Source organism: Grammomys surdaster, unplaced genomic scaffold, assembly GCF_004785775.1.
Source record: "Grammomys surdaster isolate TR1022 unplaced genomic scaffold, NIH_TR_1.0 126546, whole genome shotgun sequence".
Taxonomy (NCBI): domain Eukaryota; kingdom Metazoa; phylum Chordata; class Mammalia; order Rodentia; family Muridae; genus Grammomys; species Grammomys surdaster.
Window position 1 is genome coordinate 7,466,739 of NW_021621338.1, and position 16,688 is coordinate 7,483,426.

The 16,688-nt window shown below is 41.0% G+C and overlaps 1 protein-coding gene across 2 annotated transcripts in view; it reads right to left on the minus strand.

The window, feature by feature from the left end:
* Nucleotides 1-431: 431 nt before the first annotated feature.
* The window catches only part of Pax3 (paired box 3), a 96,841-nt gene continuing 80,584 nt past the window's right edge, over nucleotides 432-16,688 (minus strand). Inside the window, exons 8-9 of one of the 2 annotated variants that reach the window (XM_028760651.1) lie at nucleotides 2,464-2,710; nucleotides 432-1,973 (exon numbers count right to left, since the gene is read on the minus strand). In XM_028760651.1, coding sequence (XP_028616484.1) covers nucleotides 1,939-1,973; nucleotides 2,464-2,710 — 282 coding nt within the window. In that variant the 3' untranslated portion in view covers nucleotides 432-1,938. The remainder of the gene's footprint in view (nucleotides 1,974-2,463; nucleotides 2,711-16,688) is intronic. The other variant, XM_028760652.1, reaches the window with a different exon arrangement.

Genomic DNA, 16,688 nt, shown 5'->3' on the forward strand with positions numbered 1-16,688 from the left:
AAGAGAAGGAAAGGAAAACTGACAGAAATAGACAGTGCTATTTCCTTCCAAAGCTGAAATGAGTTGCTAAAACAAAAGCCTTTAAAATAAAATTTTCAACGAGGAAAAATTTGAGAGACAAAGTTAGATCCTGGTGTACTGGGGAACACATTTATAAATGAGGCTGAAAGGAACTGACATCTCCGAGAGAACCAAAGATGGAAGACAGAGTGGGAGAGTGGGCTTCTAAATTCCACACCCCTGACATTGTAAACTCAGTCCTGCAGAGTGTGTTTAAGCCAATGTCTTGTGTTTATATGTAACTCTAGTCCATGTCACACTCCCATGTACCAGGGACCAGCAGGAGGATGGCTCCATAGTGCCACCTTTTTTATTCATTCTACCTTATATCCTCAGCCACACCCCACCATACCCCCAAGAAAAACAGTGTTGGGCACATTTTCATTAACTGTTTATTCATTATAAATAGTAAATATTTACTGCACTTTTTACATGAAAGACATTTTTACAACACATCATTGTTGGTTGAGGCTGCAACACAAAGATACTATGTCTCCTGTTCCATCACCCTTGTCCAACGTATAAAATAACTCAGTTCTATGTCTAGTCCTGCTAACACGCTACCTCATTGTTCTTAAATCTAAAGGGAATGTATTTGTGCCTACCTCATTCATGGTTCCAAGAATAGAAAGAAATAAATAACAGCACCGCCCACCTTCCTCTTCCTCTTAACATTTCAAAACACAGATTTATTGACATCCTAAATGTCACCACATGAATGTATGTAAACCTCTTCCCTACCATCCTTTAATATTGGGTATCGCTGTATAATTTAAAAGTACTTGAGAGCCAAGTGGACATCTCTGCTCTAGCCCCGCCTTTCGTAGAAAAGAGACGAATCGAATGTAAACGCCATCGCTGTAGAAAGCTTGATTCTCAGACATGGTCACTGAGCAAAAGGAACAAGCAGGACGTGGGCTGTTCGGCAAAGAGCAAACATCACTGCGTTCTACTACGATGAGTTATGGGCTGCAAAAATAAGAACACCTGCAAAAATATAGTTCTGATTTCATTTCTATCACCTTGGCCATTACCAAAGCATCTGTGAGGTACACAGTATTGCACGCTGAGAAGCAGATATGTGATGGGTGTTACCTCCTCTCCATCATGCCCATCCCCCCCCCACCCAGACTGGCTTCCAAATCAATGTGACTTGGGAAGTAAATGCCATCCATCTATCCCCACAGCAGATAACACGATTTTTCTCATTATCCCACATCTTTTTACAAGACATATCAGGGACATTGGTTGATAACTAGGTTACGAATGAACGTATGGTAATAATTTATTGGGGAGATCCTTCACATCTAGTCTATCATCCTATAAAATGGTGGTGTTGATTTTCATATCGGTTTCCAGTGTGTCAAAGTCAAGGATTCCTCCATTCCCAATTCATTACGTAAGCAGTGTGAATGTCACAAACTTGATCAGCCTTAGACACCAAACCTGTTAACTTTCAATGACTCAACAATGTACAGGAACATTCTGCCTACTCAAACCAGCCCATGAAAATCAATCCCCCCCCCTCTCTCTCTCTCACACACACACACACACACACACAAATGGAATGTTGTAGCTTCTTGATCAGCAACAAAGAGTTGGGGACATTTTGATATGTAGCCAGGTTACATCACTGTCTTTTATAGCTCTGGGGCTTCCTGGTCTCCCCTGCTTTTTGTCCAATTTCTTCAAAGACTCTGAAAGCAACTACTGGAGAAAGAAAACCAATCCCTTTCTTTTATCTCCACCTTTCCCCAAAGCTGATATATATTTTTAATTTTATTTATTTTTTTATTGTTTTGTTATGTTTGTTTCTGAGAAGATTCTTCATGTCTAGTCTGTGGAGGCCGGAAACAGGGCTCCAAGTGGACAGTCCACTTATGCAATATCTGGCTTGAGATAATGAAAGGCACCTGTAAGGAAACACATGCAGCTTTTTAGGTCATGCTGGGACAATTCACAGTTAGGGGCAAGATCAGCTACAGGCTGACAATGTCATATTTAATACCACGGTATCAAAGGATTGAGACTAATATTTTTATTCCTGAGACAAGTTTGACACAACTTTGTGTCCTGGGCTTATCCCCATATGATCCTGGCACTGACCTCATTAAGAACATGTGTTTCTAATGCCAGAGGTTATTTCATTTTGGCCAACCTCTGTGTTTTACCTACTGACAATCCGGTTTTCCGTCCCAGCAATTAATAACTGCAAGATGTTATTGACATCAGTTAAGCAAATAATTACACAAGGGAGCCTGTGCTGTAGCAATCAGCTGGCTTTGCCACAAAACTGATACTGGGATGAAAGGCTTAAACATGCCTCCAGTTCCCCATTCTCAAACAAGAGGTGATTGCTCTCCCTTCCAGGAGGAACGACCGCCTAGAACGTCCAAGGCTTACTTTGTCCATACTGCCCATACTGGTAGCCTGTGACAGGGTCCATACTGTAGCCTGTGGTGCTATAGGTGGGGGGACAATAGGGCTGAGATGTGGGCAGACTGTCCACATTCTTCATATGTTCCAGTCTCTGACTGCAGCTGGCTGACACCGTGGTCGTGGGTTCCAGGCCCCCAGTGAGAGGGGACAGAGCATAGTCGGTCTGAGGCTGGTGCGGTACCCCACCGTGGTTGGTCAGAAGTCCCATTACCTGCAATGACGGACAGAGTGGAAGAAGTTAAAGTGTGGGCAGAAACAGATGGCAGCCCCGAACCAGCACGAGATCTTGAAAGGCCAACTTTTATGTCTTTAGAAATCCGTTGAGGAGCTTTTCTGAAGGCTTTGACCCCGATTCAAAGTGGCAGCCACATGACCTCACCCAACGATAACATCTGACTGTAGTTTCAGCAAAAGGAAGGGGAGGGAGAAGAGAAAGAAGGAAGGAGAGGAGGATGACAGAGAAGGAGAGATTACACCATGTCCGCTGTGATAGCATCAGACTGGAATTTCAAAAGAAAAGCAAAGAAGCAACAGAGAGAGGGAGATGTTATATCAGTCTAGAGAGAAAACTATCTAATATAGTACATCTGGACACCTAAGTGATTGTGATTGTGTGTGTGTGTGTGTGTGTGTGTGTGGTGTGTTTCTGAGGATTGGACTCAAGGATTATACATGCTGAGCAAGTACCCCACAGCTACATTCCCAGTCATGCAATTAAAAAGTCGCTCGCATATATGTGAGTGTATGTATATGCACATATGTGTGTTTATACATGTATGTATATACATATATATGTGTGTGTGTTTACATGTGTGTACATATACATGTGTGTATGTATGTACACATGTATGTGTTTGACCACCCTCCAGCACTACAAAAGTTAAAAAATAAATTTAAGTCAAGTTTTTGTGTATGTATCCTAAGACCTCCATGTCTCTTTTCACCAAATTTTTTCTCAAAGCAGCTTCTCTTTGGTCCCTGGTGAGCAACTAGAGAGCCTTCTCCTTCCTGGTGCCCCCTTGTGCTTCCCTCATTAAGCCTACTATATAATTTCACTTTTCCACTTTGATCTGTGAGACTTGAAAGAGGTGACACCTGCTGCCTTCCTACCCTAGCACTGCTTGGAAGCTAGTGGAGCCAAACAATGGTCAAAGAGTCTCCAAGCCAGAAGGCACCCTGGCCAAGGTCTACAATCCAAGCCTTCAGAAGGTTAAGGCCAAAGGATTGCCCTGAGTTGGAGGCTAATCTGTGCTATAACATGAGACCTCTATCTCAAAAAGCCAAAGTAAATCAAAAGATCCTCCAAGCACGGAGGCTACCACCTAGCCATTCCTTTCTTCTTAGATTCGCATTTTGCTTATGAGAAGTGTTAAAAGGAACACGTATGGAATTTTTTTAAGGCTAAAACTGACCCCAGAGAATATGCCACCTTAACAAACAGTAATCGTAGAGCAAAAGCTCTCAGATCAGCTCCACGAAGCTTTTCCCAAACTCGAATTCCATGGTCCTCCCATCCCTTTCATCATGGAATATCAGTGGGGATTTCATTCAAAACTTGAAAATATCCATACAAGAAAATGACTTTCCCCAGAAAGCAACTGCAGAAGCAATCTATTAGTGGGTAGAGAACCCCCTTCTCAAAAAAAAAAAATATACAGTCCTACTAGAAAAGTATTTAAGTGAGGCACTCTGAGCTACACAACACTCCATCATGGTTCTGCAGTTAAAAAACAAACAAACAAACAGAATACGGTCCTCTGTGCTAAGCACAAAGCTACATTTGTACACAGGCAATTCAGGCAACATACTCCTAGATATAAGTGGGGTTTGAAGCTACTCCTCCACCCCCACAAAGCTCTCTTACTCAGATTGGAAAGCAAGATCCCATAATTTCCTTTGAGGAAAGTTTGTGTAACCTTAGAAGTAAACAAAACCTTAATAAAGTTTTAAACTTTAGTGGGCCAGAAGATAAGCATCCCAGAGAGATGCTTACTGCCTTTCTCCATCCAAAGGGTCACTCCTTCCCCTGCCTTCTCTTCCAGTCACTGATAAGAAGGCAGGTAAGAGCAGAACACAGTAAATTCAAATTCTGAAAACCATTCCAGGGATCTAAGTTTGTTAGTACTATGTGGCAAAATGTGTGGAAAAAACAAGCATAGTTTTATTGGGGGTTCCAAGCAAATGACCTTAAGAAAATGAAGTGCAAATCCATAGGTTCACAGCTACAGGAAGACAGGCACGGGTTCTCAACCTTCTGCTGCTGGGACCCTTTAATATAGTTCCTCATGTTGTGGTGACCCCAACCATAAAATTATTTTTTTACTACTTTATATCTGTAATTTTGCTATTGTTATGAATTATAATGTAAATATCTGCTATGCAAGGTATCTGCTGAGAAAGGGTTGTTTGACCCCAGAGTGGTCGTGACCCACAGGTTGAGAACCACTGCTTCAGAGTATAGCTTCTAACAGGATCATGCCCATGTTCATAGGTTTATAAGTTGTTTTATAAGTTTATAATGCTTATAAAACTGTTTATAAGTTGTTTTCTTCATTTAAAGGGGGAGTGTGTGCAATAAGAAGCTGTGTTAAATAAGCACTTAGGAAAGATCATTTTGACTCCATCAATCCTGAAGAGAAAATATCCAGTGGTATCGGGTAAAAAGGAATTCAATTTTAAATGAATGGTGTCCTTCAGGAAGATTTTTTTTAAAAAAAACTCAGTTTACCGTATGAGACTTTAAGAGAGAGAATATATGGTAGTCACAATTTAAGAGCTAAGGAACTTGGGGCAAATTTTATTCAAAATGCACATGCATTTCCATGCTCTAAAAATGGTAACATTTTTTTCCAAGGGGGAGGAAACAAAATGGGAAGGGTATTTGTTTGGTTTGGGGGGGAGGGGTGTTTGTTTCTTGAGATCGAATCTCTCTGTGTAGCCCTGGATGTCCTGGACCTCACTCTGTAGACCAGGCTGGTCTTGAACTCACTGATATCCACCTGCCTCCATCTCCCACGTGCTAGGATTGAAGGTGTGCACCACCATGACTCTCAAGAGTCTTAAATAGCTCTTCCCATGAGAAAACAAGAAAACTGTTTGATCCTGCTCATGTCACAATCTTTTGCAGCCTTTTGTGTTGGGAAAAAAATTAGAACAAAATTTCACTTTAAGAACTTGGGTTAGCTATTGGAAGACAGAGGAAACACAGCTGTATTCTAGGATACCGGATAGACTGCCTTCAAGACTCTCAAGTATTTGTAGAGTGGAGTGGTACACACCTTTAATCCTCTGGAGGCAGAGGCAGGAGGATCTTTATGAGTTCAGAGCAACAGGACTGCTCTACATAGCAGTTTCAGACTGGCCAAAGCTACATAATGAGATCTTGTTTTAAACAAAGATTTAACTGCTTCTGGCTTAGGAATGCCCTCAGCTCCACAGCCCATTAACTGGTGTGAGGGAAGAAAAAGAACGTGAAACCAGTTGCCCTTGGTCCCTTTCTGCTGCCTGAGGTAGCCCAACAGAGTGGCATTGTGACACAAATGTTTATTTTCACTGTGATCCTTACAATTTGAGGACTGAAAGCTGGGAGCAGAGACAGCAAGGTCCTAAAATCCCAGCTCTTAGGAGGCTGAGGCACAGAGACTGCAAAATTAAAGCTTCCCTGAGCTACCCAGAGAAACTCAGTCTCAAAAGAGAAGGAGAATGAAGAGAAGACGGGGAGAAGGAAGAGAAAAGACTAGTAAATAAGAATCATTATTTTTCTCAGTAATTCATATTGCAAAACCTCTAGGCAGTCACCATTTTAATAACCTGTCATTAAAAGCTAAAATAAAAGTCTGTGTGGGAGGTGAGCATATCAATAGAAATGCCATCACTTTCTCTTGACAAAATTCAAAACCTCAAATCTCTATGGAAGGCTCCCGTTACACTTCTATGTATGTTTCTTTAAAAGCTATTTTATGCTTCATGTGCTTCAAGGGAAACTTCGGAAACTTCTTTTTATGCACAAGAAGTTAGTAAATAAGTTTCTTAGCCCTTCCCCAATATGGTCACAGAATGCCACGCAGCCCTCATCTCTCCAAGTACGTCGCCAGTGTGTCTTCCATGCATGCTTTTCCTACAGCAACTGGTTGCTCAAAACCTATAATAACATCCTCATTTGTTGTAAAATAAATCCCTCCACCCCTCCCTTATAATAATCTATGTCTACTACAAGGCTGGCTTTTTTTTTTTAATTTCAGTTTAGGGGGAAGCACAGTTGCTTTGCTTTCAAAAATAGTTTTGAAGAAAACAATTTCAAAGCCACTCTATTCTGCCTCCCAGATGCTGACCATATTTCTAGGAAATGACAGGTAAGTGATGGAGATTAACTATGAGGAAAAGCGGCTTCCTTACGTCAAGGTTCTATCCTGGGGGGAAAGATGAGGGTCGTTTTGATTGTTTGGCAGCATGTGCATATGCATTTGTGTCTGTGCACATGTGCATGCAAGAACGTGTGTGTGTGTGTGTGTGTGTGTGTGTGTGTGTGTGTACACGCTCACGTGTGTGGTATAGGATGATGGGAGTGTGCCACAGTATGCCTATGGAGGTCAGAGGATAGGAGTTGGTCCTCTCCTTCATCATGCCCATCCTGGCAATGGACTTCAGATCATCAGCCTTGGTGGCAAGCACCTTCATCTACTCACTGAGCCCTCCCACTCTCTAGGACTCTTAACTTTTATATCCAGTTATATAGCACGCCTAATCAAGGTATTTCAATTAAGACACTCTATTAAGTACAGTTCCCTGCAGTGTCGTTCGCCCAGGCACCACCTCCAACCTGTTTCCCAGGTGACCTTTAAAAACAAATCCAAAGCCTTGCAGTTCTGGGTCCACACTTCTTCCTTCCTCCCTCTCTCCCATCGCCCAATTTTATTAGAGAGGTTTTTCCTGAAGATCACTTGCAGCTCATTCTCAAGTTTCAGGATTCTGAGTAGGTTGTTTACATCTTGATTGGGAGATTACATGGTTCAGGAGAGAGCAACTCTTTACAACTGCTTCATGCCACATTTCTCTTGAATTAATTTCCCTATTGTAAGATTAAATATAAAAGATAAAAAAAAACCTATGGGCCAAATTAAGATTTACATTTAAAACGATGTGTCTGGAAAATATTTGTCTTGGCACAGACATCATGGCTTTGCTGCCGTCCCTCCCTCAAAAATGTTCAGAACTTATCAGAGATCTAAAATGACAAAGCAAATTAGGGGGTGTGCATAGGCGCTTCTTTTAGCCTTAGGGGGAAGTCATGCTTCTGTCTTTATTCTTCTTGCTCTCAAATAATCAGACGTTCTTCTGATTTAGAATTTAACAACACACATTTAGTTAATTATTTTAAAAAAGCTTCAGTGAATTAGTTGTATGTGATGCACACAGTTGTTCAGTTGTTGATCCTTTTACCTTTCCCTCCAAAACTCTACTGAGTACACATTTTTTAAGATGTGATTTATCTCCAAAGTCAAACCAAAAAACAAAAACAAAAACACATATTGAATGCCTTTGGCCAACACAGGTATCTGTGGGGTCCATTAATGGTTAAATCTTAGCAAGTGTACTTTTGAGGCTGCAAAATCTCAATTTTAAACGATGCATGTTGGCTCAGAAAACATCTTCAGATTCAAATGCCTTAGGAATTATTCTGCAATTGATTAGCATCTAAATAATTAGATTTGGGGTCCTGTCCGCTTGAAAGCTGTAAGAAAGAGGGAAGTTGCCTAAAGGCAGGGGTTTCTCTTGGGGTCTGCATGGTGACCTCTCACCTATCGTGAGAGTTAGCCAAAGGGGCAGGAGTACATCTACCTAACTAGATAGAGAAGCATGGAACCTGCTTAGCTAAGGATGTGCTTTTTTTTTTAATCCTTAGCTCACGTGTTACATACAAGTAGCAGTGTTTAATGAGGGGTAAAAAAGACAATAAGTACCAGACACATGTGGCATCCATGCCATGGGGACTTCCAAGTTTCGTTTGCCAAGTACACGGTAGGAAGTGTCCCGTCTAAAGTCTACTTCTATCTAGAGATTAATCACAGAAATCACATCCTGTTTCTGAATTCCTTCCAGTACCTGCTTCTCAGTAGGCTACGTGATAAGTCGATAGCCATGCACTCTTTCGTGTGTTCATTACTATTCTCCTTGTTTTTGTTGTCGTTTTGTTTTTCGAAGGGATGGGGATCATGCCTAGAGCCTCATACATGCTAGGCGAGTGCTCGGCCACTGAGCTACATCCTCAGCCAAGCAAATTTCTTTAAAGACTAATGAATAAAATAGAAATTGAGGCAATTAGCTTAGAAATGGCTCTCAAGGTGTACATATACATGCATGCATATGTGTGTATCTAGTTTACTTCTAGTCAATGATGAACAGTCACGCCATTTCTACCTATCATCAAAAAAAAAAAAGAATTCTATTAAGAAAAGTTCCAGTCTACCTAGACAAAGAAAAAGTCTGCTTGTTAAACCAATAGATACTAGACCCACTATGGACATAATAAACTTCTCATATGTTTTAATTCATTTACGCATGCCTGCTTTTAAAATGCTTTGGGACCATGTCTATAATTAATATGATTTATGAGAAAGGAACACTTCAATATTGGGGGATAAGGCACACATTTTCTTTCCGTCTATGAATGAAAAATATAAGAAAACAGCTCAAGGAAAAATTGTTGGCCCATAGCGTATTCCGATGAACTGACAGGGCCCTGAGTAAACTTGGGAAGTTAATGATATCCTCTTATCTGACCCTGACACATTCGCAGCATGTAATTTACAGAAGCTCTGTCCGGGGAATCTTGACAAATGTTCCTGAGGATGTCAGGGCAATGTTCCATTCTAATGCAAAACAGATGTGGGTCAGACATCCTCATTCATCACTTAGCACAGAGTTTCCAACTCTCTCCATGAGGAATAGCATTACCTGCTGTTAACTCTTCTCATTTCAGGGACTTTCTCACAATCTCAGTAGCTCCCTAAAGAGTGTGCTCTCAAGCCCAGGACCACTTAAACAACCTGTCTGAGAATCCGACTGTGAAGGATCAAACATACGTCAGCTCTGGTCCTTGACTGCTTTAGGATATGTTTGCTAAATGCTAATTGACCCTTTGGGACTTCTAACTATAGAAAGCAAAAACTCTATGCTTGAACATCCTTGGGGCTTTGATGAGATGGCAGTTTGGAATTTCTCTCTAATTTCCTATAAACTAAACCTGCATTTAAGGAAATGCAGAGCGGACCCACCCTGATAAGCATCTCCCCATACAAACTTCACTTTACCAAGCTTGTACATAGCTCAACCTAAGACCCATAAATAGCTTCCAACAAATTAGAAACCCACATTGCCTGCCTGCAACGTGTTCAACTCCACCTCCTCAAGGAAAGGAAACCGAGTGTGCATTCCCTTCTCCCTAAAACTCTTCCCTCCACCCAGAGATTAGACAAAATGGAGGACAGCTTGAAACCTAGTGGTTTTGATTTCAGGGCTCTGTTTAGATCAGAGAAGTGCACCCAAACTTCAGTGAAGTGACTAGCAAGGATCTTTTTCTTTCATTTTCCCCTTTATTTGTTCTACCTAAACATTAGTAGTCAGTTTGTAGCCTTTTCTTTAAAATTGGCCATTCTCTTGTATCTTATATAGAGGCCAGAGAATGTGTGGAGGCCGAGGGCATACTTGACATTATTTAAAAACACATATTCACTTGTGCAAGAGTGAACTGTTTTAAAGATAAATGGGCCACAAGTTGGTTCTCCACCTGTGGTATCAATCGTTCATTACTTCCTAGAAAACATTCCTTTAAATGTTTATAGTTTGGCATTCAACACATTACAAATATAGTCGTATGACATCCACAGAGGCTAAAACAAGAAATCCTGCCTGAGAATCAGAGACGAGATGAGACTGAGCAAGGAGTTTTCCCACAGAGGAATGCAGGCAGGGGATCAGCTCCATGGGGGCCATGTATGAGCCTCAGAACAGATTATAACGGTTAACTAGAACTTTTTAAGAGCAAGTTGCTTTAGTGGCACGTGAGTATTTTATGTGAGAAAAAAAGGACCATTATTTCCTTAAAAAGACACTTCCACTAATGAAGCACTATGGATTGCCTGCACAGTATCGCACTACAACAACAAAAACAGTTCCTTCAACCTAAAAACACTACCTCGTGATTCCGAAAAGCACACTGCATATGAATGCACATATCTGTGAGTATGTGGGTACCTGGATATTCTCGTACGTTTAGACAGTGGACGTTGACTTTGAGTGTCTTCCTCAATTACTTTTCATCTTATTTTTGAGACATGGTCTCTCCTGGAACCTGAAGCTCACAGAGTCCACTAGACTAGCTGGATGGCCTGAAGCCCCAGTGATCCTTCAGTCTCCAGCATTGGAACTACAGGTATACACGTTAGTGTCCAATTTTTAATATGGGTGCTGGGTATAGGAACTCAGGTCCAAATGCTTGTACGGCAAGCGCTTTATCAATTGAGCCATCCATCCCCAAACCTCACAGTCTCATATGTCAAGTAAAACGAAGTCATCTCCTCATGTCCTCGCTTACACGGGGAAGCTCAAAACTGCATCTACAAAGTAAATAGAAGAAGAAACAGCAACAGTAAAACCAGAGGATAGCATTTTCAGAAAGGTGAGGGAGAATGGGCAGAGAGACAGAGAGATGGATTATGGGTCTACAGGTTGAATTTGATATATTTATATAAAAAAAGTAACAGAATATTCTAATCACACTTATCAACAAAACACTGAATATTTCAAAGCTGGATGCTCCCACTATGTCAGAGTGGTAGAAAAGCAGTTACACTGTTCTGAACACTACGCATCATCTACATGTGCCAAAGGACCACACAGTACCTCAAAAAGAAAAATGTGTTTTTCCAATGGCACCCCCTCAAAAGGCCTTCCAGGTGCCTACTCCTTCCGCTGGTCATTGGGACATCACAATCACAAGTCTCAGAAATTCCAGTGTACCAACCTCAAGCTGAATGGCAAGAACCATTTTTTGAAATATTGCCCTATACACTGAAAAATATACACCTTTGATGAATCCCAGACAGATTCTTTAGGGGAGGAAAAAAAAAACAAAAAACAAAAAACAGTACACAACTAATGACTGAATCAAGTCTTCTGTGTTTGCGACTCAAAGCATACATTCAATGCCCATAATTGAATAAATATGCAAGTATTCAGATTTCTCTAGATATTGCCATTTTGCAAATGCAGTAATAAATTAAAAGCTTTACATCGCATTCCAACCACATATAAAGGGTTGATTCAGACCATAGGCCTTGCTCAAGAGCCTAGCATGGCTCGTCTGTGTTCTGCTGACTACAAAGACAAACTTTTTATTCTAGTAGCTTAGTTATAAACTAAGCGATCACACTTGATTTTTCTTTTCCTCTTCAGTGGCAAGAGGAATTCAAATGAGCCTTAAAAAGACCATGGGCCACTGTCTAATTTGTTTAATGCACAGAAGGACAGATAGAGCTGACAGAATGGCCATTTATATCAACTCAGTAGACATACGCAAAAACAAATTCAGCAGAAAAGGTTTGCCTGAGGATGTCTTAGGGATCATGATTCCTGATGCTGTCATTGGCTACTGTGTCCCCTCTGTCTATAAAAAGGAGATTTGGGCTAACCCATTGTTACTCGAACTACTGTTCACATCTAAGTAATCCACAAGGCCACACCTAGAGTCACTATAAGCCTCCTCACATTTTTAAGGATAGGAACCTCAACCTGTAGAGCAAAATTCAAGGTCAGTCAGTGACAGCTCATATGGATTCAACAAAAGAATTAACAACAGTAATATTCATCGAGGAGCAGAAGCCCCCTACTCCCCAGCAGAGTGTGGATGGCTGGAAATACCCAAATGTCCCAGAGCTCTTCTGGTATAGCTGAAACGGGTTCATTTATGATCATAAACACTCTGAAGTCATTGTAAACATGTGGGGTTTCTCAAGCCCTGGGAATGAGCTCATGGGCTGCTTTAGAAAAGAACCAGAAAGGTACAGAGGCTTTGGAGAGCAGCTGCTTTCGAACGGAACGTGTCTCCACCCCAGCTTTGTTTGACACCCAACAAATCTCTTTAATCAAAATCATCTCCTCTTTCTTCCACAGATGAGTTTCTGGAAAGTGTGGAGGAAGGAAGGGGCTCCTTTGGGAAATGAGTTGGTGTGGCAGACCACCTGCTTGGCTGGTTCCTCGGAGCGATAAAAGGTAAGCAGAGGGCACATGATTGGATCAGTAATCTGCGTGTCAAATGTGCAATACAAATGGCTTATCAATAATACTAGCCTCAAATAGCTTCTGAACATGTATCTCAAACGTCCGGAAAGAAACAGTTCTCTTGAAAGGAGAGCTGGCTGTACCAATAGATGAAACCTTACTGTGTTTACCTGAAGAAACAGCACAAATGGAAGGGGGGTGGGGGGTGGGGATTTTCTGATAGCAAAGATTTTCTCTAAAACAGATGAAGCAGAAAAGTACCTATTGTAACTATTCTTAATAGCTTATGTTTAACAGCCAAAGTCCATCCATATAATAGGCTCCTCTGTGGAAAGTCACCATCATCTTGCCTTTGCCGCAAAAGAATGTGAACTCATGCTTTACTCTGTGGTCAAAAGGAAAATACAAGCAGAATCAAAAGCAGCCCTGACTTTAATGTATACATATTAACACACTTAGCTGCTTCTCCCTAATCAGCTTCAGTATTAACAAATGTTTGTCAAAAGAAACTGTATTGAGCGATTGAAATCTAATTTGAAATGGGACCATGATAGTCTAATACATATATGCATGAAATGGGGAAACTGCCTAATAAGCATAGCTGACACCAAATATGCAATTTACATACATTACACACTAATAATCTCAATTTTAACATTATGGATGGGAATTTGAGGTGAAGGCTTTCATTTGTGAAATGTGAATAAGGACAGAAGTGGATCCTGGCATCTTGTGCCCTCAGTCATCACCTTGTTAATGTAGAGATTCAGTCACTCTGTGTGTCAGGCCTGGGATCGAAATGCCACAAGTGTGTGACGGTTCAACCAGACTTAGATGGATGGTTAACACATCTGATGAGATCTGCAGACCAACTCTTTCTTCCGGAGGTGCTGAGTCCCGAGCAGACTTTCAAGTTGGTACACAAATCTTTATGAGAATGTTTTCCCTCCTCAGGAGATTAGCCATGAAACAGGACAGGTGTATGGGTTATTCGATTACATCCTACCCAAGACCTGGGCAAAATTTGAAAGGCAGCCTCTGTGCGAAGCTCTGACCTCAGGGGTCTGTTAATAACACTTAAATGTTCTCTAAAACAAAACTTTTTTTGTAATTTAAGCCTATTTTCTTATTCTGTCATTGGTTTCACTCAAAAGCCAGAATGAAACTCTGCCCATCTGCTCTAAACATAAAGTGTGCTCATAATGACCCAGATTTATACCAAATGTAGTTTTAAGTGTTGCTGGAGCGGGTCTCAGAATTTATGGCCTCTGAGGTTGCAAACAGGACTTCCTCCTTCTATGAAGGAGAGGGCTTTAAGCTGAGTGTAGGAAAGTCTCTTGCATATCAAATGGCTCCGTAGAAAAAAAAAGAAAAAAACAGTGATATGAGAGTAAATGAATCAAAACCATATGGATCAAACGTTCCCTAAAATACACAGTTTGAAAAATTACGGAGAAAAAGTACTTGGCAAAATGTGTTTTAGGTTTTACCAAACCCAAAACATTTGAAGAATCATTTGCAATTGTTGACGAACTCTAAATGCTGCCAAGTTGGCCCATTTTCATAGATGACAGAACAATAGAGAATTTCCCTAGACCTCCTGTAACCAACTGATAGTGTGTTTCATTTAACAGCTTGTTGGAAGCTGTCGACAAATCCTACGAAGTTTATAGAAGTAGGTGGAGGTGGGACATGAAATTATAAAAGTTTGTTAGTCTAATTGCCCGTGTTGGGAGTGTTGGCTATGTCTGCTTAGGGGGTGGGGAAGCACCGAAGGTAGTATTTCATGCAAAGGAAAGCTAATTAAAAGAACATGGGCCCACATGTTAATGAGCCTCATGTCTTCAGCATGTGGAAATATTTCCTTGCAATCTAATTTCCAAGCCAGTGTCCTCTGTGTCTCCCACATATGTAGTGAGACTGTGAGAACAGTGTCTGTGGAAAGGGAAATCAATAATTTGTGTGTATGGGTTCTGTATTGTCCTTGCAGCATGGGCATATAACCTCTCAAAAGAAAGTTACTGCTACTATGAAAAGACCTCATGAGGGTGAGCTGGGTGGTCTTCTTGGGGGGTGGGAGGAGGCATACTGGAGATTCATTCTGAGCTTTGTTTCCTAAAAAGGTTAAATATGTCAGACAACTATTCAGAAGGTAAAAAATATTGAGGTTTTAACCTGCCCTGCCCCTGTCTGTCTCTGAGAATCTTGCCTCAAGTCTCCTGACAGATCCAGCCTTTGCTAGCAAATGGGAGGCCAGCAGCCCTCCATTTGTGAAACCATTTGGCCATGCTCACCAGACAAGCAGGTCAAGGGCAGAGGCTACACGCACTGAAAACTTCTTACAACATAATGCTTTCTTTGGCAGAGACTAGTAACAGAAATATGTGACTCATGTTCACAGAAGAACAACTAGGGGAAGGCAGATAGAGAGAGGGTGTGTACCATTTGGCAAATGATGTGTCTGTTAATTCCTTCTCAAACAACTAGATGTCAACTGATCACAGTGGCCCACACCTGTAATTCCAGCATTGGGAGACCAGGGTAGAAAGATTGTTAGAAATCTTAGAACCACCTGGTATAGAGTGAGACCTTGTGTCAAGAAAAATAAAAAGCAAATAAATAAAAAACAATCAAAATGCAAGAAAATGCCTTTACATTGGTTCCCATACATACATTCTATTCCCTGCTAGTTTAATAGTCAACAATGTACCAAAATTGATGATACTGGAGAAAATATCAAATAGAATACACAAATATTTAAATATGCCAAATAGACTCAACCAAAGATAGTTACAATGAATTGGCCATAATAATTCAAAAAACATCAGATAGAAAATATGTACACTACCATCTATCTCAATTTTTAGAAAGGTTTAACATGTAAAATGAACCCAGAGTCAATGTATAAAAATATCACCAGTGGTTGTCCTGGAAAAAAAATTCTAGACAGTGCTGAGTCTGGCTTGGCCACGTAAGGAACAATATGACATAGTTTCCTGCCCCTGGAACAGAGACAGCAAGGTGTGGGCGTCCACAAATGTTGATAGGTGCTGTGGGCATAAGGCTTGTTTGTAATATAATATATATTTTTCACATTTCTCCTTCACTGTCAAATTTAATGACTCCATAATAATCTGAGACAGCATGAGTCCAGGAGGCGAGATTATGTCTGTGCCTCAGTAATAGAATGCTGTGACCTTCAGGGCAACCCTTAAGGCTGTGGGAAAGAATGCTGAAAATATGAGTTTGAAAATATATAATTTACCATCTATGCAAAATTTAAGGATGCAACACGAACTGTATAAAGAGCTTCACAGATCTAAAGGAAAAGAGGCAGCTGCACTATGAGTCAGCTTGTCAGAAGGATACTAAGGAAGAGATTTAAGGAGTAGTGATCTCAAGGCGAGATCCTGCCCAGCAAAGTTTTTTTTATTTATGCTTTCAAAGGCAGATGGTTCCTGAGTTCAAGGTCAGCCTGAGACTGAGCTAATTTAGGTCTAGGTGGGGTCAGAATGATAATTTCAGAGTGGAGTCCCCATCCAGCCATCTTATTGTCTGTGCTTGTACTTGCTATCCCTTTCTAAGAATCAAGAGGCTGGGATCATGAGATGCTGAATCATGAGGTAATCAAAAGGGAACCTGGAATAATGACTGAATTAATATGTAAAAAAAGAAAGACTGGGCTTTTGATCTGCAAGAAATGAGCTATCTAGAATTTTTACAGTATCAAGAGAAAGCTGTCTCAAGACAGCAGAACACAGAGAGCAATCTGAAAAGCTGTCTTGAGCAGAACACACACACATGGTGGGGGAGGGGAGGGAGGAAGGGAGGGAGAGAGAGGAGGGAGGGAGGGAGGGAGGGGTGGAGAGAGAGAGAGAGAGAGAGAGAGAGAGAGAGAGAGAGAGAGAGAG